Source organism: Hydractinia symbiolongicarpus, chromosome 2 (genome assembly GCF_029227915.1).
Source record: "Hydractinia symbiolongicarpus strain clone_291-10 chromosome 2, HSymV2.1, whole genome shotgun sequence".
Lineage (NCBI taxonomy): Eukaryota > Metazoa > Cnidaria > Hydrozoa > Anthoathecata > Hydractiniidae > Hydractinia > Hydractinia symbiolongicarpus.
Window position 1 is genome coordinate 26,201,226 of NC_079876.1, and position 23,058 is coordinate 26,224,283.

The 23,058-nt window shown below is 32.7% G+C and overlaps 1 protein-coding gene across 2 annotated transcripts; it reads right to left on the bottom strand.

Moving 5' to 3' along the window:
* Positions 1-147: 147 nt before the first annotated feature.
* On the bottom strand, positions 148-20,996 carry LOC130630392 (phosphatidylinositol 3-kinase regulatory subunit alpha-like). 2 transcript variants are annotated; one of them, XM_057443883.1, is made up of 24 exons: positions 20,644-20,996; positions 20,201-20,516; positions 19,945-20,025; positions 18,299-18,346; positions 18,059-18,162; positions 14,530-14,664; positions 14,283-14,357; positions 12,874-13,027; positions 12,005-12,100; positions 11,769-11,927; positions 10,231-10,368; positions 9,686-9,785; positions 9,164-9,259; positions 8,284-8,372; positions 7,954-7,993; positions 7,368-7,463; positions 6,569-6,758; positions 5,634-5,732; positions 5,016-5,134; positions 4,357-4,533; positions 3,643-3,702; positions 3,365-3,466; positions 2,337-2,426; positions 148-1,374 (listed from the first exon to the last, which is right to left on the bottom strand). In XM_057443883.1, exons 2-24 carry the CDS (start codon positions 20,442-20,444, stop codon positions 1,164-1,166), a joined length of 2,703 nt encoding a protein of 900 aa, XP_057299866.1. In that variant the 5' UTR covers positions 20,445-20,516; positions 20,644-20,996; the 3' UTR covers positions 148-1,163. The 2 variants fall into 2 exon arrangements, with proteins under 2 accessions (XP_057299866.1, XP_057299867.1); XM_057443884.1 differs by lacking the exon at positions 2,337-2,426.
* Between the last annotated feature and the right edge of the window lie 2,062 nt (positions 20,997-23,058).

Sequence of the window (23,058 nt, forward strand, 5' to 3'; positions counted from 1 at the left end):
CAAGATTGTGGACAGGAAAGACGTTGTTGTTTGGTGCCAACAAAATAAAGGACCCTGACATGTGAGTGAGTTCTCCTGGTTTTCTTTCGAATTTTTTGATTTTGAGGTTGGCTATGAACCACGAGAGTAAACAAAAACAAAAAAATAAACATTTTTTGAATTGTTGTTTCTATGGTAATACAAAAACATTATCTACACGTTGCAATCACTTATATGCAAAATTAACAAAAAATATAAAAAACAGACCAGATATACGTGTAAGGCTGCAACGGGAGAAAATTTTTAGACAAGAAGGAGCAACTGGTTCATGCGGCTCTTGGTTAGACAATTTTAAAACGACGGGATATACTTTTACATTGTTTCCAATGATCGCCTAGCGACTAAAGCCGACTGAACCAATCATGCAACAAGTCATATAAATTGTAGCCAATCACGCTAAGAATCAAAATAACCCTAACCAATCAGATCAACTAAATTCGATTCAGTACGCAGTCTTCTTCTGGCTACCCAAATTCAAGAGTTATGAAAAATGTTCTAAAATGTCATTAAAAAAATTCAGGATAATATTAACTACAGTGTTAAAAGTATAAAAACAATGATTTTGGTTAATATGATAGCGGTACGATGCAAGATCTTGCGTTTGAATCTTCTACGAATAAGAAAAAGCAGTTGAAGCTACCAGAGACAGACCATAGATTTGAACTAACAAGACAACATCGCTATATCTCTCCAGAAATTTCTATTGACAACCTTTATTGATTTATTGATATTTTCTATCCTTCCAACGCACAAGTTTTGTTTTGATTACACCAGATGAGCAATGAATTATCCAAAAAATATTTCAAAAAAAGAAATTTCATGTGTTTCTAGAAAAATCAGTGTGAAACAGTGACTTTTAAAAATAATGCATGCCGGTAACATTTCAGTTTAAATTCTTCGCTCCTGCGTAACTCCCGTTGAAATTAAGGAAATATTAATTTATTCTAAAGAATTTCTACAGCCTGTAACGTCGTTCTCACATAATATCAATAACAGCCTCACACCACCGCTTAAATAAATTTCTGTTTATGTCAGCATTACGTCATGTCAAGAACTAAATCTCTATACTGTCAGCATTTAGGTTATCTTGAAAAACACACTACTTGCGCATGATTTAAAAGAGTTTACTCATAAATAGGTTCGTCGCCAGTGTGTTCAAGAAATCGGTACGGAGTTTGTAGCGTGGTGTCTAAATTTTTGTTGTGCATGCGAAGAGACTGATTGTGATAGTGGTTAATTAGCTCGTGCAGTGTTTTATATATGTTGTGCGGTTCCGCGAAACCATAACCGTTTGGTCCTTGTAATACCGGAACATGCTTGATGACGCTGTCGTGTCTAAAACAAAAGAAGTGACCTTTTTAACCATAGCCACGCTGCCATAATGGACTGACAAGTAACAGCTGCATAGTTACAGAAATGAACGTTAAACATATTTGTTATCAAATGAGAAAAGCTCGAATGATACATCTCTTTAATAATAGCCTAGCCATATTTTGTCTGTCTCTGCGTGGACCCCCCGCTGAGTTAGAAAATCGTGCTACGGAAACACGAATATCAAAAGCGATATATTTTTATCCACTTTGTTGCGACGGGTAAATTTAAAGGACGGGCGACCACATGGATCTTTCCACGGGCTAACGACTAGTCTCTTTAATAATAGCCGTATTTTGTCTGTCTCTGCTCAGGTCCCCCGTTGAGTTGGAAAAACGTGTTTCGGAAACACGAATATCAAATGCGATATAATTTATTCTACTTTGTTGCGACGGGTAAATTTAAAGGACGGGCGATCCCGTGGATTTTCCCAGGGGCTAACGAATAGTCTCTTTAAAAATAGCCGTATTTTGTATGTCTGCCGCGAAAGACGCGCCCTTTTAAGGAAACACAAAATGCGATATATACAGGACAGGCGACCCGGTGTATTTTTCCACGGGTAACGTCTAGTCTATATTATAAAACCCGTATGCGCAAAATGGTACCGCAAGTACGAGACGCACGCAATGCTGTATAAAAAGGACGGGCGAACCCGTGGATTTTTCCACGGGCCACCGACTAGTATAACATACACGTCAGGTGTAATGAGGCTAAAAAATCTAACTAATTAATATACGACGACTGTGAGAAACGTTAGTATACCGTGGCAGGTTTATCACAACTTTTCGTGTAAACATAATTTCTTAGACAAGGCTATGGAAGATCTTGTTCTTAAAGGAGCAAACTTTTAAACTTATTTTAATAATTTAGGATCTAGTCAAAACAACGCAATATCGGCCTCGTGTAAAACATGCACGATGACTTACACAAGCGTTATCACGTAGGGATAATTCGAACTTTCGCGAACAAAGAAAGTCCCGTTAGGTTTATTCTCCAGCATTCTGGTAATTTCATTCCTGAAAAAAAAAATAATATTTGTGAGTATGTGACTTGAGGACACCAGCATTGAACCTTCTCTCTTACGTTCCAATGCTGCGTGTGGCGAACATTGGTGAGGTTTTAACATCGCAGCCTAAAAAGCTTTGGTTATGGGTTTTTTTCAAGCAGATAAAACCTTTCTTTCAACGCTTATACGCATAATCAGGGTTAGTTTCACCTTGGAGGAAGAAAAACAAAACTGTTTTCTTTCTCCCAGATTTTACTGGAACAATAACAAGCATATACCGAGCATAATCGCTCAGCTCGACTCAGAAATATTGATTTTTGCATTATTTAAGTCATAATTGAGAAGCTTTATCTGATAAAATCGATCCATCTTCGTTTCAACAAAAGAGTCGTGAAAATAAAAACTTTCTTTTTAACTTTGTTGACATATTTGAGGTGGTATGTGTCCAAGAAAAGGTCACGTGATATAAGTAAAAGTGATTTATGTATCACGTGGCTAAAATGTGTTGGCTGACTTGGTCTTAACTGAAAACGACACAATTTACGCTAGGCCATCTTAAAAAAAACGCATAATGTAAGCATATTATTAAACCTGGAGAATAAAGGTTTATTAACCATTCTCGAGCCTGTTCAATATTTAAAAAAAGGCGAACCACAGATTCCATTACCTTTGTTCATTGTTCGCTGAAGAAAAAGAAGCACTATAAATTATTCGTCAAAAATTGAGGCATATTTACTAAAAAAAAGCCGCAAAATACGATATACATCGCGTCCATTCATCACCCGTGGTCGTGACAAAAGTATTACACAAATAATTTTAAATTTGACGCGGTTCGGCAAACTATAGACAATAATTGCCAGTTTCACAAAATAAAAATAAATAAATAAACGCCAATTTCTATAGGCCAAAGCATTTAATACGGAGGCTTTTACTCCGGGATATCAATACCTTTCAAGTTTATATGGAAATAACCAATATTTCTCCTCCAAATCTTCCATGTGTTGTTTCTTGTTCGGTAGTTTGGCTGCGTTTGGTAAATAGTCGTATATTCTGAAAAGAGTAGGAAGTTGAAATGTCACAGTTTAAAAACACACATACTGATTTCAAAGAAACAACAAACAAAACAAGATGGTAGTCAATATGGTAATAAACAGAACAGGAATTCACAAAATCTACAGAACAAGAAATTATAGAACAAGAATTTGCTGAAAATAAAAACTGCTTACTCTTTCAGATCTTCGCTTTCTTTCTCCCTCAAGGCTGTTGGGTTGGTGTCTCTCATTTTCCTTTTGAAAGAAGTGAGAATTGTCAATGCAATATTAAAATAAATATAGCCCTCTCCTATGTTACTAAAACTAATTTTGGCATTTTTTTTTAAGGTGACGAAAGCAGCGAATTTAACTAGAGATAATAAAAAATAGGCCAAAAGATTTACTTAAAATCAAAATTTTAGATTCACTTTTATTTGAGATATTTTTGAAATAAAATTCGTGGTTCGCAGTGGGAAAAAATTTAAATTTTGGACGAATTAAATTTAAAACGTTAGCACCTCTCAATTGCCGAAAAACGCATTAAAATTAAAAAAAAAAAAAAAAAAAAATGGTGCAACGAGATTAAAGGGCTCTTTTCTTAAAAATCAATTTCTAAAGAAATTATCAGGCCCCTTAACTCTATCCCCCGTCTTCTACAGCATAGTACGGCAGTCATATGGTGTTTTTGAGATATGTATCGTGAGGTACAACTTGCTGCGCCCCGATGTCAGAGGGACGTGGCGTTGTGTGCATCTAATGAAAGAAGAGAGAACTGGCAGTGGGTTACTTTCTGCTTGCAATTAATCCTGCCGCAGAATAACACCAAATAAAAGCTTAAGAGATTATGGAAAATATTTTCTATTTCTTTTAAAATGGCGACCAATAACAAACACAAACAACTCAACGTACTGGTAGATGCGATTGTATTCTTCTTGTAAATTCGGCAACTCTGTACTGCGTTCTGTTAGTTCCGTGTTCAAAACATTACAAGCCTGCTTCAAGTCCATCAACTTCTCGTCCAACTCCTGCCAAACTGTTTTCTCCTGACGTAACAGGTCGTTCAAGTTCGTTAGACTCGTTTGAATGCTAGTGTAAAAATAACAAACAAAGCATATACTAGCCAAATACTTTTTTCCCTAAAGAATTCCCATGTGAATTGGTTTATCAGTTAACATCAGGGAAATTGAGTCTGGAAGGAAATACCCTCTGAATGCTTTAACAGCAGTAGCGAAACATTCATAAGCGACCATTTAGAAAAATAAAATTACGTTGGTCGACAAAAAAATAGATGTCGTGAAAGTCGACTTTTTGTAGTGTAATAATTAAACGTGAAACCGTAAAGACGAACATTCTTATATATTTGACTCGATAATACAGGTTGGACTCCATCACTAGCGTATATTTTTTAAATTGTTAGTCATTCATGACAGTCGAAGCTGACACGATATGAAAGTCATAAAAAACAACTGTCAAACTCCACAGTTAACATAAGAAATGCAACGACAGCGTCAGATATTGTTGACACGACATCGTTAAAAATTCGACAAAAAGATACGTCATGCGCTTACTCTTGTCGGTCTTGTGCCGAAGCTTCATTGTATTGTTGTTGTGCTAGTGTGATTTGCTCGTCGATAAAACTAACGATATCCGTTTGAGATTCTGACATGATCTTGCATTCCTCCAACAGCTAAAAAAGTACCATACACATTTAATTTAAGGATACTTCAATGGTTCAGACACATATTCAGTATTTTCATTACTTCTCAAATTTTCTGGGTGTTTTTTTACAAAATTATTAACTGGATAATAAAAGCAAATTAAATTGTCTATAAGAAAATCATTATAAAATTTAATTTTGCCTAAATCGGGAAGATCGTTAGCACAAGGATGGCTTAATCAGGGAAATCACCATCCAAAATACTTTTCCCACATATTAAGTTTGGGAAAAGTTTTATTGCAACGTTGAAATCGAAAGTTATTAAAAATGATTCAAATTTCATTAGTTATTTAATATACTTTCTACGGGAAGTTTTCCTAGATGATTTGATTTATTTATTTATTTATTATTTTCTTTATTATTTGCTATGACTTTTCACCATTTCAAAGAAGTTTAATATTAAGATTTTTCTGGATTACTAACATCTACGTGGCGTATTTTATTTAAAGCATGACACCAGAACTCTCACCCGTTGTTGATCTTCCACCTGGAATTCCAACAGCTTTATTTCTTTCAACATATCGTCCACTTCTTTGTACCGTTCCGTAAGTAGAGCATCGTCTTCCTCCTTTACTCAAAATAAAAATATGAGGATTAATCAGCGTGTCTGTAAGATATTTGAAGGTTTACATGCTTAAGATTTTATAGCTATAACTTTTGTCACATTTTTCAGCACACAAACACACAGAAGAAAAATCCCTAGTTGCAATTCATGAATTGTGAAAGACCTAAATATGCAATTGTTAAAGATGCATTGGAAATTTCTGGTAATATTCACGTTCTCGAGACTTTTTTCCAACAAATGATAGAAATTCAAAATTTCTAAAGGTCACCAGAGTCGTCAAAATAAAAGCATTTAAAAACATCGCTTCGAACAGACGTCAACAGTTAACAATTTCCATCTTGTGAAAAATTTCAAGTAAACATGAGATGGTGGACATGCATTTAATGACCCTACAAGTTTTATTATGCACATAACAAGGTTTAACTTATAGCGGGGTTGGCAACAAAAACTCTTAAAGGATTTGCTAGAATCCGACTGGTAGCCTTGTGGTAGAGCGTTTGCTTCCAGTGCAAGAGATCTTTGGTTCAAACCCGGGCCGAGTCATGCCAGAGACTATATAAGTGTGAATCTGTCCTTTCTGCTTAGCTCTCGGCATGAGAATTCGGATTGATATCTCAGGCGGTTGTCTAATTGAGTGATTGCAGTGTTGCACAACTTTCGCAGCTCAAATGGGAGCTTCGTAGGACCCTCTTGGAAAGCAGTACTTATAGGAACTGAAGAGGTTATCCTGGGTATATAATTTCAATAACAATAATAATTCAATAAAGAATCAGTAACCAACAGTTCATCATCAAGAAGTTAAAAACCCCGTTGCGATAAACCCCCAAAAAACAACATACCGGGTTGCTTTCAGGTTTCCCACAAGGATTGGTTAACTTGATGTTAAGTTTCTCGTTGTAATCTTCTAGAGAATGAATGCTGAAATGATGGACAAGCTCTTTGAGATTAGAGAAGTTTAACAGGTCCTCTCTAAATCCACAGCGACCATCACGTTGGATTACTCGAATTAGCCTGTCCTTTCCATCTTTCCTGGAAGTGATAAAAATTCCAGTACCATTTTAGTTAAAAAACACACACATATCAAAGCTATGTACGAATCATTAATGGTTTGCTGAGTCTAAATATGCTGAGGTAGCAAATTAGTTTCAGATCTGCAGATGTGTGGTGATAAACTATGACAAGAGAATGCAATGGCAATATGGCAGAAATGTTGGTTGCTGATATATAACGTAGCGAAGCAATTCTCTGTCGTAAAAATTAAAATGGCTAAAAAAACTTAAAAGTGGCCTTTTTGTTACGTTAAAGATAAATAGCATCATGTTGTAGAACTTTCATCTATTTTATTAGACGTTTTTAACTGATATGCACAAGGCAAAGACAATCCTTCTATGGGCACTTAACGAGTGTTGCTTATCCCAGGAATTCAACAATCGGGAAATTTATGCAGGTTTAAAAACTTTGCATTATTTATCGTTTTTTTTTTATCAGACTTGTGACCGAAAAGTGATTCAAAATTACATTGCATGGTTCAGTTCAAGAAAGCTGAACTTTTGAGAGAACACTTTCAAAATATAAATATATATACCTTTAATTTAACAAGAATGCATTAATGTCCTTCCTTTGAAAGAAAACAAATACCTGACAGTTAGCGTCCATCCACCTTTTCTTTCTTCTGATGGTCGAACAAGAAATGAACCATCAGGTGTTCCATGTAATCTGTGCGATATATCTTTCCTGAAGAGTGTGAAAAAACATGATTGAACGCAATAAAATAAGATTTAACTTAATAAAAAGCAACTCAGTACGACTGATTAAAATAAAACACAACTAAATACAAAGTTATAACCAACTTAATAACATGTGGCTATTTTTGCTCAATAACCTGACAGGGTAACCACTCTTAAGGCAAAAACAAAAGAACAAAATACTCTATGGAGAAATAAAAAAAAACTACCACAACCAAAAAAAGGTGTGAGAAAAAGAAATATAGGAAGTATTAAAGCACTCCACAGCAATGCAAAATCCAACTTCCTTGCATAGCTATGAAAAAGCAGTAAAAAATAAGCAAAAATTCAGGGCAGATTACCAGATAGTTTATAGATTCTTAAGAAGGTTTTTAAGAATTTAAAGAGCAATGGTCACCCTGTTTCAATAGACTTTCACCCAGGCTTTTCTAAGAATTTTCCAATCGTAATATTCCAAAACATAAAGAATGCTACCCTACCTTGTGGCATCAGCCCAAAACCATGGTTCTGAGTCGTAGTCTACAAATAAGTCAAATTTAGGTTTAAGAGAGAGGAAATTATTAAAAAAGAGCTTGAACAGCTGAAATAAGATGGCAGGTTTTTTTTTTTACAGTTTTGGTTTGTTTTCTTCAGAGTAGAATGTCAGAATTATTAATAATTGGGAAAAATTAGTCTAATGTTTTCTAACGGTCTAATGTTTTTCTGGTTTTTAAAGAGGGTTCTATGGTTCGTAACACGTGTTTTATCGAAATGTGAAACTTCAACATGTGGAAATTTGAACACGTGGAACTTCGACATGTGAGACTTACCAGGGATGGCGTGGCTTTCTGATTGAGACGCATCACAGAGCAGCATGTGCACCACTTTCTGATGAGACTGTAGATTCGCTATAAATACTCTACATAGAATAGAAATATGAATGTCACAAGCATGGACTGGACTACAGGTAAAAAAAATCTAGAAAAAAATTTAAATTTTCAATAAAAACAACTGGAACAGAGAGGTTATAAACTATAAATATTGAATTCTATATAACAGTACATATTACTATTAGATTAAGTTATATATAAATTAGAATTATAGCCTTAACAATAGTTGCTTGGAGAGTTTGAAATTATGAATAGTTAAACAAAAACAACAGACATTCTCAAGTAATTGGTTATTTCCCTAAACTTTATTAAAAATGTTATCTATCTATTTGTATTATGATGACACCAGCTGTCTTTTATTGACCAGATGTGAAGTTGTTTTGCTGACAGTGACATTTAATCAATAAATTATTAATTCATACGACATAATGCTATCGTTTATACAGGGTTCTTTTTTCAAAACAAAATTTGAGAAAATTTGGGGAGATTTTTGAGGAGCTTTTGTTAACAAAATTGAGGAGATTTGACTTGTAAAACTTGCACTTGTAAAAATGAAGAAACACAGAGTCTGGCATCTCAATACTTTCTTACAAAAAGATAACTAAGAAACTTATAATCATTGCAAAAAAACATAGAACTCAAATTATACCAACATATGCGTACAAAAATAAAAAAATGTGTCCTCAGTAAAAGAGGTTCATGTGATCGAATTCTTCATATTTTTACAGTAAATATATTATGTAGGCATTTCTTTTCTACTATCCTTATTATATAAATCAACAGCAAAGATACAAATAAACAAATTAAAAAAGCAACCAACTTAGCCTCGCCATCTTCGGGTCTAATTAAATACATTGAAAAGATCTTTGATAGTTTTTCCAGCGTCATGCCATTATTAGCATTATACTTAGACATTCTAAATGAAGAAAAAAAGAGAGTGTAAAAGCTGTGACAACTTTCTTATTTTTAAAAACTATAAAAATAAAAAGCTTGCTAAAACAGCTAGAACAGCTTTAGTGACATTTAAATCAGTAAAAATGGCTAAAACAATATGGTCATCCTGAGCAACTTAATTTTTTGGCTTGAAAAAACGTTTTTCTTTCGTTACTACTTAAAGTAAAAATTCAAAACAGTCCGGTCTAAAAACAAACGCATTTTATGCAGAATTCTAAGACCCTATACACCAAAATCATATAAACAAAATTTTTTCCAGGATTCACCAAGCTATTTAAATATCACAAACTCTATCTTTAACATTTAAAAAAACAACAGTTATAACTTTGCAAGTCACACCTTCAATGAAGACCACAAGTAAGCTTAAAAATAAATGTAGAAACTATACTTGATGAGATGATGCATCACATAGTCAAGGTGTGAAACTTGCCAACCCTTGAGAAGCATCTTTATCTGTCCATACTGCTCAGCAGTACTATTTTCTTGGTCTGAAACAGTAAACCATTTGAAATAAAACAGCCGTGGATTGAAAAAAATAGCTAACAAAAATCTGAATCATCATCTAAACTGATAAATTAAATATTTGCCAACATCCAAATTTTAGAAAATTAAGTTTATATTCTTCTTTACTGAATTCCTGATCTTCCTAATAAACATAAAAAAAATCTTCGTTGAATTGCATTTGCTTAGAAAATGCTTTAAAACTTCAATTTATTAATAACTTCATCAATCTGATAAATATAAACTTTCCGTAAATATAAAATCGCAACCTCGCATTCGTAAACATATATATCTAATTTTAGTTTCAATTAATTTTAAATTAGCCGACAAACAATATTTCTTGAAAATAACAAATAAATAACAAACTGGACCTAAAATAATATTTTTCCCCAAACAAATCCTGAAAAAAGATCGAAAACAACAATAACTTACTTGATAAGGCAATGAAATTGTCATATTCCTCAAATGGTAACAAAGGGTCTGGTAACTCAATAAGAAATGTTTTTAGAACATAGGCCGGGCATCGCGGATCACTCCAATACTCGTCATTCATGTTGACACTTAGAGGATCTAAAAATGAATGTTTGAATTGATACAAGAGAATCCCAATCTGTAAACATATGTGCAAGCAAAAATAAGAATGGCAGGAAACAGCAATATATACAATTTTTTTCATCCTTTACTAAACTTGCCTGTTACTACTCACAACTGCAAACATAGGGTATTAGGTGATAAGTAACAAAGTATAGTTAAATCAATTTAGGGCTAAAAGATATCTCACTCATTGCATCCATCGATAAATTTTTCTAAAAATCTCGTTAAATTTCATTGTTTCAATGTTTGCTAAATAGATTAGTACAGGGCCATCAATAATAGGTAAGCCATTGCTCTCACGCATGCAAAAATGTCATTAGGTGCTCCCCCAGTTCCACAAAACGTTTGGCTAGCATTCTTGATTTCCGAACTCTAAATTTGTTCTAATAATTATTTTTTTTTAATTTAACATAACATTTAACAACTATGAAGAGGCTGTGTTGATGATACACAATTATTTATCTGAGTCAGGAGTCGGTGGATTAGCTAGGATGAACAGTTTAACTTCGAATTTGTTTTCATTGATTAATTTCTTCACAATAAAAAAAATTATTATGATTCCCTGGGCCCAGGGTGCATGATCATTACATTTCTTAGGAAAGTATAATGGCCAGGATCTTGAAAGTAACAATCTTACAATCATCGAGTTGAATGGCTTTTTGAAGCGTTGGTATGGTTGTCTTTTTGAAAATTAGTAACAGATAAAAAGAATCTTTGACAATAATGGAATATTATTTTAATGATTTTCATAATCCATTGTTAGTGTTGTCATTATTAGCTGCCGTTCAACTTTTCATATTTTACATATAAATATTGTTTGTTCTACAAGTAGGCATATCAATGTTGTTTATTCCACAAGTAGCCACAAAGTTTAATTAATGACTCAATTTACAACTTTTTGATATCTGGGTTAAAATACCCTGCCATGAACATTGCTAGAACTTGTACTACGCTTGTTCTTTTACCAAAACTGCAAATAAGAAGTAACAAAATTGCTTTGCTCCTGTACACCATGTACGGGCAAAGGAATTTTGTTATTTCACATTTTCAACAACATTTTTATCTTTATATTTCAGAATCGTCTGCAAGTGCAAAAATAAAAATTATCAAAGCAAAATTATTGAGCATGTGAATTAACGCTTTTTTTCTTATATATAGGCCTGTTAGTAGCTCTGAAAACTGAGAAATGCTAAAAATTTATTCAATTACTCAGATTTTCCAATTACCTTTTTGAATACTATGAAATAAAACTGGTTAGGTTGATTTTCTTACAAGATGTTTGTATTTGTTGTAACAATAAAAATAAAAGAGTTCATTTAACTGTTACGTGATTATCAAAGAAATCTTCTCTCTTTGTTTACACTTAGGTCACTCACCTTGGTTTAATGCTGAACGTAGTGCTTCAACCTGCTCATAAGGCGCATTACTTGTGTAAACGTTAGGAGTATTTAGCCCATACCGCTCGACAGCTTCTACACACTTCCTTAACACAGCTGGTATGGTCTTGGAGTTATAGTTGCAGCAGAAAGAAGGATCTATGTTAAAAAATTTAAAGTTGTTAAAAAACAAAATCAAAAATGGTCAAAATGGTCATGCTATTTGGTTTGTTTACCTTCTGAGTCAGATGGTCTTCTTGCTCGTATATATGATTCGTTGCATTCTCTAATGGAAGCGAATGCACATGAACGATGGCATTGTATGCCACAAGCTAAACACAAGAAAACAAGAGTATGTATCAATACAAAATAACTGCACACAGATTTCTTTTATTTCTGGAATAAATCTAAGAATGAATCTATGACCAGGCATGACATATGACCAGGGTTGAAAAGATTAGGCTACTGTTATATTTTTAGGTTGACCCTAAACATTATGTCATATTGTTCAACAGCATAGTGTTCTTGTTAAATTTTAGAATTTTGCATACAATTTTTATAACAAGGTACAAAATCTAAGTACTGTGATGTTTAAGCTTTGTAGGGAGCTCTTCGATAGCTTCATAACTAATTTCAGCAATGCAGTGCAAGCCACACTGAGAGTCTATAGGAGGCAATATTAACTGCTATCAAATTAAAAGTAAAAAAAAAAAAAACAGTTAAATTTAACGTTTACTTATAATCTAAAAGTCACATTAAACCGAACAACAAGGAATTAAATGGGTAAATAATTTTAAACTATTCATTAAAATATTCTGTTCTTAAATGTTTTTTTTAAATAAAATAGAATGTTTCTTCAAACATTGGATTACGTCACGAAGTGACCTGGTTTCCAGTTGTTGTTTTGTTTTCTTTAAGCAAAGGGCTTTACTTAAAGTTCGTATTTTAGCAGGGTAATGACTCAGTAACCTTAACCTTATTAGATGTCTTATTCTGGAAAATACAGACCTTACTTCATTCAGTCTAATGTCAAGAACTTGTCTATATTTTTCTGAATAGACAGGCTAAATGGTTAATAAGTCATTAAAATACACTACCAAAGTACCTGCACACATTAGGCCTTGTCTGAAAACTCCAAACATAGGCTTGTCACAAATATCACACTTCTGAAATGTCGTAAAACTGTGCTCAAAAAGTTTGACATGTGTACTAATGTTTGTGTTATCTTTCAACTGTCCAATGTGAGGTGATGTCATGTTCTAAACAAGAAGAGGGGGACTGTTAATAAAACCATGGGAAATACACCATAAATATTTAATGCAAGATGGATGATTGAGGGCACTTATTACTTGGTACTATATTTTAAAATAGAGATTTAAGAAATACTGGTATTAATACTAACATTTTCAGTATCAGGGTATTATATACACCTACAGTACTGTGAAAAGGTTTGTTAACATCGTGTTTGTGTAATGAGCATGGTGCACACGAACCACGATAAAAATGTGGTCTTTATATGTAACAAACATTCAAACATTCTATCGTGGCCACCACGCTAACATTATATCTCCACGAAGGATCGTGTGTTCCATAATTATTTTCGCGAGCTCAACGATTTTTATAGCCAGTATAATTTAATTTTTATTCTTTTCAAAAAAGTTTTTCATTAAAGTTTATTTGTTTGTTTCAGGTTTTATCAAGTTAAAAAAGCATTTTCGTGTTTTTTGTTTGGTGTATACTTTTTCGTCATGGACGCGATTGTATTTTCACGAAATGTCATTTGCCTAGAAAAATTAAATTTGTTTGCGGCGATTGAAATGTTTTTTTAGATCGCATTTTAAAAGTTTAAAAACGAAAAGCGGTGATAGAAATGTTTTTTACATCGCGTTTTGATTCATAAACAATTAAAATCTATTATTTACCTAGCTTTATGACAACGAATTAAAACAGCATGTGTTAATTTATTTTTTTGCCGTCGGTTTTTTAATTAATTGATGAACTAATACGGTCTTTGTTGTTTTACAATAAAAGTTATCTATCATGGACGCCACTGTGTAATGTTTAATTTTTGTTCGTGTAGTCTAAGAAACATGATCGCGAGGTCCATGATTGTTAAAAAAATACGCATCGTGGGCTATTGTGGTTCGTGCGTAACATGAAATAAACACAAACCACAATGGTAACAAACCTTTTCACAGTACTGTAATAAAAGTTACGAAACCTTAGTTTTAGTCGTCTTAAAAATGCATTTGGGGTAAATAAAAAATACACCTAAAAAAAGTACATTGAAAATAAAATACAAGTCACTGGAATTATAAAAATGGTTGTAAACATATCCTAAATTTCATTCTTTTGTATGCTTGGATGCTTAACCTTTTGAAATAATAGCTTGCTTAGTTTCAGAGCTAAATCCTATTCTTAACCCTTAGAAAAAAACATTATAAGAGCTTACATAAAAAAAATATTTTACTACATTTATTACCCTTAACAAAGAAAACAGACTCTTCTACTTACAGGTGGTCCACCTCGTAGTTCTTCGATGCACATGACAAATATTTTGCTATGCAAATTAAAATCTATTCCCCAGTCCTAAAATATTACAAAGAAAAAGCATTAACTCACAAATCATTTACTAAATTTCAATCTTAAAAATTCAGTATCCCGAACCATATAATTTTTTTTTTACTGTTGGTTGAGAGAAAATAACAAAAAACGTTTCAGATCTGCTAACAAGAAGCACAGACACTAATGTAATTCATACTTGCAAATGCTCTATAGTGATTTGCAGTAATTCTCGACCAGTAATATTTTGTTTTTTTATGATATGTATATATGGATGAAGATGCACTGCAACCATCCATTCAAGAACTTCATCGCGACTCCACTCTTCCACTGGCTAATAAGGAGATCACAAAACATTTTACATGCATAAGACAGACAATATACAACTTCTTAAATTATATTATAAGGAAATATATGTAATATATATAGATAGAAAGTCGTACTTTAAAAAAGCTAGCAACATCTATTTCCGTAATAATTTTAATACGCATTCAATACCATATAATTCAACTTAAAATCAATATCTAAATTTCAATCTAAAATCTAAAAAAATCTAAAAAGTTAAGCAAATTATTTTGAAGAAACACATTGCAACCGTTGGGACTAGGACAAGTGTTTTGCATTGGTCACAGTGTTTCTGTGTCAAAGAAATGCTATATTTTTATTGTCATAATACACACATTCTTTCTTATAATATACATTTGTTTTCATTTTTATAAAAAGGATTTTAAAATTTTACGATAATTTTTTCTTTCTGTAAAAAACGTTGAACCTCATTGTGGCCACATGTCCTTTAATTGTTCTTGTTGATAGTCTCACTACGCAAATTTAATATCTGTTTTTTACTTTTATAATTCAGTGCTCATGTTTTGACAGGTTAAGCTTTTGCACACTTGTCAGTCTCAACATAAGTTCACACCGCATGCCAATCTCTGTTTAAATATTCCCGACTGATTTTTTTAAAAAACTTGGACTATGCCTGACACAAATTGTCAATAAAAATGAATATTGAGCTGGAGATATGATAATCAATGCTGAAAAAATCTTTCGAATTGTTATTAATTGTTGAACTCTATTGTCGACGAAAATGGTTAACTCAGGTGGGTAATGATACTGCAGAACACAGAAAAAAAAACTTTAGAAAAAGGAAATTTTTCTTTTTTTGTTTTCTTTTTTTTGCATGTACAGTACAGTCTGAATGTAATCTACCGCGTACACGCATATCACACCTTTGCGTGGAGGACGGCAGTCGTTTGTCTTTTGTTATAATAAAATCCCTTCAGGGTTTTGCAAGTTTATATTTGCGTGTTAAAAAACAATGTGCTCGCGAAGAAAAATCGGAGCAATTATATTTCTTGTAATAGCGAGATGCATTGTGTAAATGTATTGATAAGCTATTCCCTTAAAGGAGTGGTCCGACGAAATTTTTCGATTTTTTTTTATTTGTTCTTTGGATTCTCCGCTATTCAATTAGTATAAAGTTTTTATTCTTTTTTTCGAAAAATTGTTTATTGATCTTTTAATCAATGCGCAAAGATTGTCTTTTTATTAAGAACCTTTTGCTGTGACGTCATAATTGGTGATGTTAGTTTCGAGAGAGAGAGAGATAGAGAGAGAGAGAAAGAAAAGCTTGATACTCAGATTACATATATGAACGCAGACACAGCGAAGAAGAATTAGAGTATGATATTATTGAAGAATAAAACAATTTTGGAGAAGATGAGGACAGTGATAATGAGATGGAAACCTTTGATGAGCTTTTTACAGGCACAGGGCTGCAACTTTTTTTAATTCGAGACCACTAAATAAGATGATAATAAAAACATTGTAACTGAGAGAGAAACGATATTTTTAGTAAAACATTGGAAAAGTTTTCATGTTGGGAAAAACGAATGATGCAAGTGCGATCACTGCAAGACTGAAACCAGGGAGATTGATTGTCTTTGTTGCATGGAAGTGGATGCATTAACAGACAAACAATTCCAAGGTATATGTGCTTAAACATATTTTTTTAAATATGTTTAAGCTACATAAAAAGTATTGTTAAAATATGAAATAATAATTATATGTATTGTACAAATATCCGTTGTTTTTTAGGAATAAAATGTATAACTGAGAATGAGGATTTCAAGCAACTTTGTCTCGTTTTAACATGCTTACACGAGACAAGAGGGAATTTTCTGCAAGACACGCCTACAAACAAATCTTTTCAGTTTGCTGCTTACAAGCAATTCATTTGGTTCGTTTTCTAAGACTTGGAAAAGGCAATCGCCGAGTTATACCGTCGCGTGTTGTGTGGAAAATAAGATAAGTTTTGTTATCTATGGGTGTTATCTATGGGTGTTATCTATGTCCCTTACTCGGAAGAATAAACACAAAAATATATAATATATAATATGTGATTATAATTATAGAAAATAAAATAAAATAAATATTTCTAATTATGAAATTACGATCTTGGATTCTCTAGAATATCATTCTATTTGCTGAATTGTCTTAACACACAAAAAATCATTCGCCAACTATGACGTCACAGCTATTTAAACAGGATTGTAAAAAAGGGCCGAATAAGAGAAAAAAAAGTTTTTTATAATAATAAATAAAGCATTTCCGATAAAATGAGATGAAATTATTTTTTTTGATTTTTCGTGGGACCACTCCTTTAAGTATTAGCATGAAGTAATTAAATAATAAAAATCTTTAGCAAAGTTTTATAATACATTGCGCGAGAATGTATTGTTGATTTAATTACTCAAATCTAAAAAATTACTTAGATCTAAAAAATCTTTTCTATCGCCGCTTTTCATTTTAAACTTTTAAAATGTGATCTTAAAAAACATTTCTATTGCCGTTTTTCGTTTATAAACTTTTAAAATGTGATCTTAAAGGTTACCTCCCGCTAAAAATCAAGTTGAGCTCATATGAAAGATCTTTGAAAGTTGTCTAGAAATCTTTTTATTTTTTTCAAAAATCTTTATCCGTTCTCAAGATATTTGTCTTAAAGGAGGGCTAATTATGTGAAATTGTGACGTCATGAGTATGCATTGAGCATAATTATGGTAACTAAATAAAAAAAATTATGTAAAATGTTCAAAACCCGTCAAAGTGAACGGCCAGAAAATATTTTTAACTCTATATGGCTCTTCAAAAATGTTAAATTAACTCCCTTGCAGAGCATACTCATGACATCATGCATAATTAGTTAATCTTCTTAGTCAAAATTCTAAAGAACTAATCAAGGATTTTAAAAAAAATATTCAAATTCCTAGACAACCTTTCAAGCTCTTTTAATGAGCTCAACTTGATTTTTCACGGGAGGTAACCTTTAAAAAACATTTTTATCGTCGCTTTTCGTTTATAAACTTTTAAAATGCGATTTAAAAAAACATTTCTATCACCGCTTTTCGTTTTTAAACTTTTAAAATGCAATTTAAACTTTTATATTTAATTACTTCAATTAAAAATTTCAAAAGAGTTCGCGCAAAATAGATTGCTAAAATTGATCTTGCCACTTATTGTGATTAAACAATTGATCGCGTGGGGTCATTGTTTATCAGCGAGGCAATCATTTTTTAAAAAAACAAAAGCTATCGCAATGTTATTGTTCTGTGTAACTATTCATGCGAGTTTCGCGTGCGCGGTAGATTACATTCAGACTGTACTGTATAAACATTATTATTACTGTGAAATGAAAGTCAGCCAAACTAGAATAAAAAATTGTGTGTTACCTTTAGTATATCAGCTTTTGTTCTACAACGAGACAATACCAGTTCACCACAATTAATTCTACTAAAGTTTTGATGGCAGCCGTAGTGGGCACAAAGAAAGCATCCTAGACAAGATTAATTCCATTAAATTAAGACAAAAAGAAGTTTTTTAATTATTGCTTTTTAAATGTGTTCTACAAAAATTAATCCCAAATTAACAGTGTATAGAACCATGGTGAAACAGAAAATAAAAGAATTTACCTGAGCAAATTAGGGATATTTTTCCGCCGCCCCAGATGTATTCTTCACCTGTGTAAAATACAGAATTCTGATGAAAATAAAGTAAATAACTTTTTGGTTTATTTTGTTTATTTATTTCATGACACAGGGAATTCCAAAAAGAAAACAACACGCGTGCTACACATCGCACGCGAAAATCTATTATAGAAAATTTTACGTGAGTAAAATTGCTAAATATATTAACAAAACACCTTGGTTCATTGTAGGAAGTAATTTATAATAGGTAAATACCACATAATTAAATTTAAACAGTGGACGAAGAGACGCTGACACGTGCCACACGTTGCACTTACTGCAATGGTCTGCCATTTTGTTTGTAGTGCTATTATTCCCAACCTTGTTCCCAGGGTTATATTTTCTCTCTTATTATCTATAACAATGGTAAAAAGGTTTTAAGTTTTGTTTGTTAGCTTTTGGGAGACGGCTTGTTTGGAATAGTTTAAAGTTGTTTTTAGATTTTTATAAGTAAAACAAGAAAAATACATTTCCAAAAAGTCTATCTGTTACGTACAAAATTACAAAACAACATCTTCTAAATATTGAAATAAGGTCTCAAATGAAATTTATTTAAAAAAACCAATGACAATGCAGAAGGTTTATTTGAAGTCACAGGTGTTCATATTGTATCAAATATAAAACCGGTCAAGAACTGGTGGCAACAATTAAATTATATGCAAAAAAAAATGAATGAAAACATTCACATTTTCAAACATTTTTTCCTCTCTTCAACAATAAGAAAAAAAAGATTTAAAAATTTCTCAAGCAAGTATGTTATGTTCTTTTATACAGTTAAGAATTTTAAAATAAAATGTTCAACACACATTTAATTTCACACAGGCAGAAAAAAACACATATAATTTAAACACGGGGAAAAAACACAGCGTTTAACTAACTTTTTTAAAAAAAATTCATTTGGTTATAAACTCTTTTAAGATACAGTTAAAGCTGTCGACGCAAAACGATTGATTTTTGGAATACAGTTTTTAATAATTAAATGCTTAAAGCATAGCCTTTTGCGGCAACATTAACTACGCTGTAGAAAATCAACTTTTATAATTCCTTCGTTAATTTTTTTTATTTTACGCGAGTAAAGAGCATAATTAGCGTGTGCGATGAATCGCACGCCTGAATAGCTGTTGGAGTGTGTGAGCTCATGCGCGTGCGTTTGCCCGCGTCTCATGGAATTCCTTGTGACATAATTTAATTGATGATCACAGGCTAAACAGCACCAACAAATAAATGTTGGTCTGTTTTTTGAGAACTGTGAAGTAATTTGATCAGAAAATGCGTTTAGCATTTTTGCAACCAAGAAATTACTGGAGTATGAATTTTTAAAACCATTTTGTCACATGTGCAAGAAGTAGAAGTGAAATTTGAAGTCTATATGCTAACAGCTAGAGATTAGCAAATAAAAATGCCATCAAACCATTCTATGAAGAAAACATTAAAATTGAGAATCCCATTTTTTTATTGTGTGTATCACTTATTTAAATGGTTGTTGCAAGTGACATGCAGTGCTTCCAAACCACAACTGCAAAGGAGTTTTTGCCAACTGACTTTATAATTTACATTTAAGCCTTAAACAAGATGCAGAAAAAAATGCTTACATAATGAACACCAAACTGGCTTTATGATAACAATTTTTTCTAACGTATGACCATTGATGATAGTCTTTCTGTGTTCAGCCACTAGAATGGACAAAAATCTTTGTAACACTACAACTCCTTTATTTTTTGTTCGTTGAGAGAAAAAGGTTGGGTGTTACTTTAAGAATCCATCCAGACATGTCAAGATAAGATTTTTATTAAAACTACTGTTATGATGTTCAGTACATCCAGGACGAAAAAAAATATTCCTACTAACCCGGTTTTGCTTGTGGTCTTGGTGGCACAGGAAGTTGGGTATCATACTCAATTATTTTACAGTAAGTTCCCGGAAACTGGCCAGATTCTTTTGACCGATAATTAACACCGTCTAACCACCCTTCAGTGTTTGTAATTGGATTTTTAACATAACATCGATCACCTTGTTTGAGTTCTATCTCACCATCATCTTTAGGTGTATAATCATAAGCTGCTTCAAACAGAATGTAACTATTCGATGACATCACTTTTACACATGTGCATCAACCCACTAGTTAGAATTTCTGTTTTCCTAAAATGTTTTTGTATTCCTTCATCTATAAAATCAAATCAATATAACAGGATAGCAGGATCATTTTCTACTGCGAACGCATCATTCTTAAATCACAGACACTGTACACACAAAAGTAAACAGGAGAAAATATTAATTTTGCAATTTAATACCTGACCGCATAACCACAAAATTTTCTTGTCATGGAATCTCCCGAAATTCCGAAAAGAGCAAAATGATTTTTATATCCAAGTGAATAAACAACAATTGGTTAATTTTGAATTCTTCAATTATTGTCTCTGTAGCGAGGGAGGGTGTTACAACAATTTAATTTACATACTTTTTCATATTTCAAAAAGGTAGTAAAAAGAAAATAGAAAATTATCATACATACACCCTGGGCACTAGGTTGTGAAATACATGTCAATAACACCTGGAAAGGATACGTGCCATACTGGTGTATTACAAGAAGCAAATAATTTCAATGCGCTCAATGTAATTGCAAAGAATTCGAGGTAATGCTCTCTCTTTATTTAGGTCCTACTTAATAGGTCGTCAACAATTTGTGTCTTTAAATGGAGCTAGATCAGCAAATAATCTTACCAGACATGGTGTCCCTCAAGGCTCTGTTTTAGGACCACTTTTATTTTTAATTTATATAAACGACTTGAATTGTGCAATTAACTATTCTATGGTACACCACTTTGCTGATGATACAAACCTCCTGCATTTCAGTGACTCTTTGAAACAACTGGCCAAACAAATGAATTTAGACCTCAAGCTTCTCTGCCATTGGCTGAATGCTAATAAGATTTCTCTTAATGCTAGCAAGACAGAATACATTATATTTAAACATGCACATAAACCTCTTAATTATGATTTTAGGCTTCTCATCAATGGTGAAAGGCTTATGCCTAGTGATTCTATTAAATATCTTGGTGTTCTATTAGATTCTGATTTAAGCTGGAAGAATCAGATCAATAATACTGTTGCCAAGCTCAAGAGGGCTAATGGAGCTTTAGCTAAACTTCGTCATTTTGTGCCTCAAAATGTCCTTATCCTAGTCTACTATGCCATTTTTCATTCCCACCTGCAATATTGTAATCAAATTTGGGGTCAACCAAATAGTCTTGATGTTAATCGTATTGCTGTTTTACAAAATTTTGCTATCAGACTAATGACTTTTGAATCTCGAAGAGCATCATCTAGTATCATCTATGGCAACCTGGAAATCCTCAAATTCAATGATATTGTCCAGTGTCAGAACATTCTGTTTTTGCATAAGCTCTTTCATGATAAAATGCCTGCTACTATCCAGAATACTTTTGCGGTTGACTTCAACCATGCCCAGAGCACTCGTGCAGAAAAGGCTGGCTTGATCAATCTTCCTACTGTCAATACCGTTTGTTTTGGTAAAAATTCTATTAGATTTAACACCATTAAATCCTGGAATAAGATACAGACATCAATGACTAAAAAATTTGTTTCCATAGATTACTTTGGTCTGAAAAGTGATCTAAAGAAGTATTTTATTGCCTCTTAATAATTTGTAACAAATTTTCCCTTTGTTCTCACACGGTTCATTTATCTGGTGATTATATATGTTCGTGCCGTCTTGTGTGTCCTGTGCCGTCTATTGTACTCGTCCAAGGGTGGCTTATCCTCGTCTTAGCTTCTGCTATTAGGTAAGGTCTCCCTTAAAAAATAGTTTGTTTGTTTTTTCTCTTCATATTAAAATTTATTTAATTATTTGAACTGTACAGCTATTTTTGATTAATAAAATTATCTTATCTTATCTTATCTGATCTAGACTGTGTTAGATCTAAACTCAACTTCCTCTCTATCAAGTCTGTCCTTATAACCTCCTGCCAAGTCTTTCTTGGTCTGCCTCTAGGCTTTGCCCCAGGAACTATCAAGTCTCTACACTTTCTTACCCAATTATCCTCCTCCATTCTTTCCAAGTGCCCCAGCCAATTCAATCTTCTTATCTGGATAACATCTTTAATTCTACGGAGACTTAGCCTGCTTCTTAGCTCATCTGAACTCTTTCTGTCTCTCAGACTGGCATTACACATCCACCTAACCATTCTCATATCATTTCTTTCTAAACGGTCAAGATCTTCCTGCTTCACTGCCCATGTCTCACTACCGTACAACATAACACTTCTTACACAGGCCTCATACAACCTACCTTTTACCTCAATTGACAGGACTCTGCTAGTCAATAAAGGAAGTAACCACAATAGCCCATGATGCGTATTTTTTTAACAATCGTGGACCTCACGATCATGTTTCGTGGATTACACGAACGAAAATTAAATATTACATTGTGGCTTCCACGATAGATAAATTCTATTGCAAAACAACGAAGACCGTTAGTTTATTAATTAAATCAAAAACTGACGGCAAAAAAATAAATTAACACTTTTTGTTTTAATTTGTTGTCATAAAGCTAGCTACATAATAGTTTTAATCGTTCGTGAATCAAAACGCGATGTAAAAAACATTTCTATCGCTGCTTTTCGTTTATAAACTTTTAAAATGCGATCTAAAAAAAACATTTCTATCGCCGCTTTTCGTTTATAAAC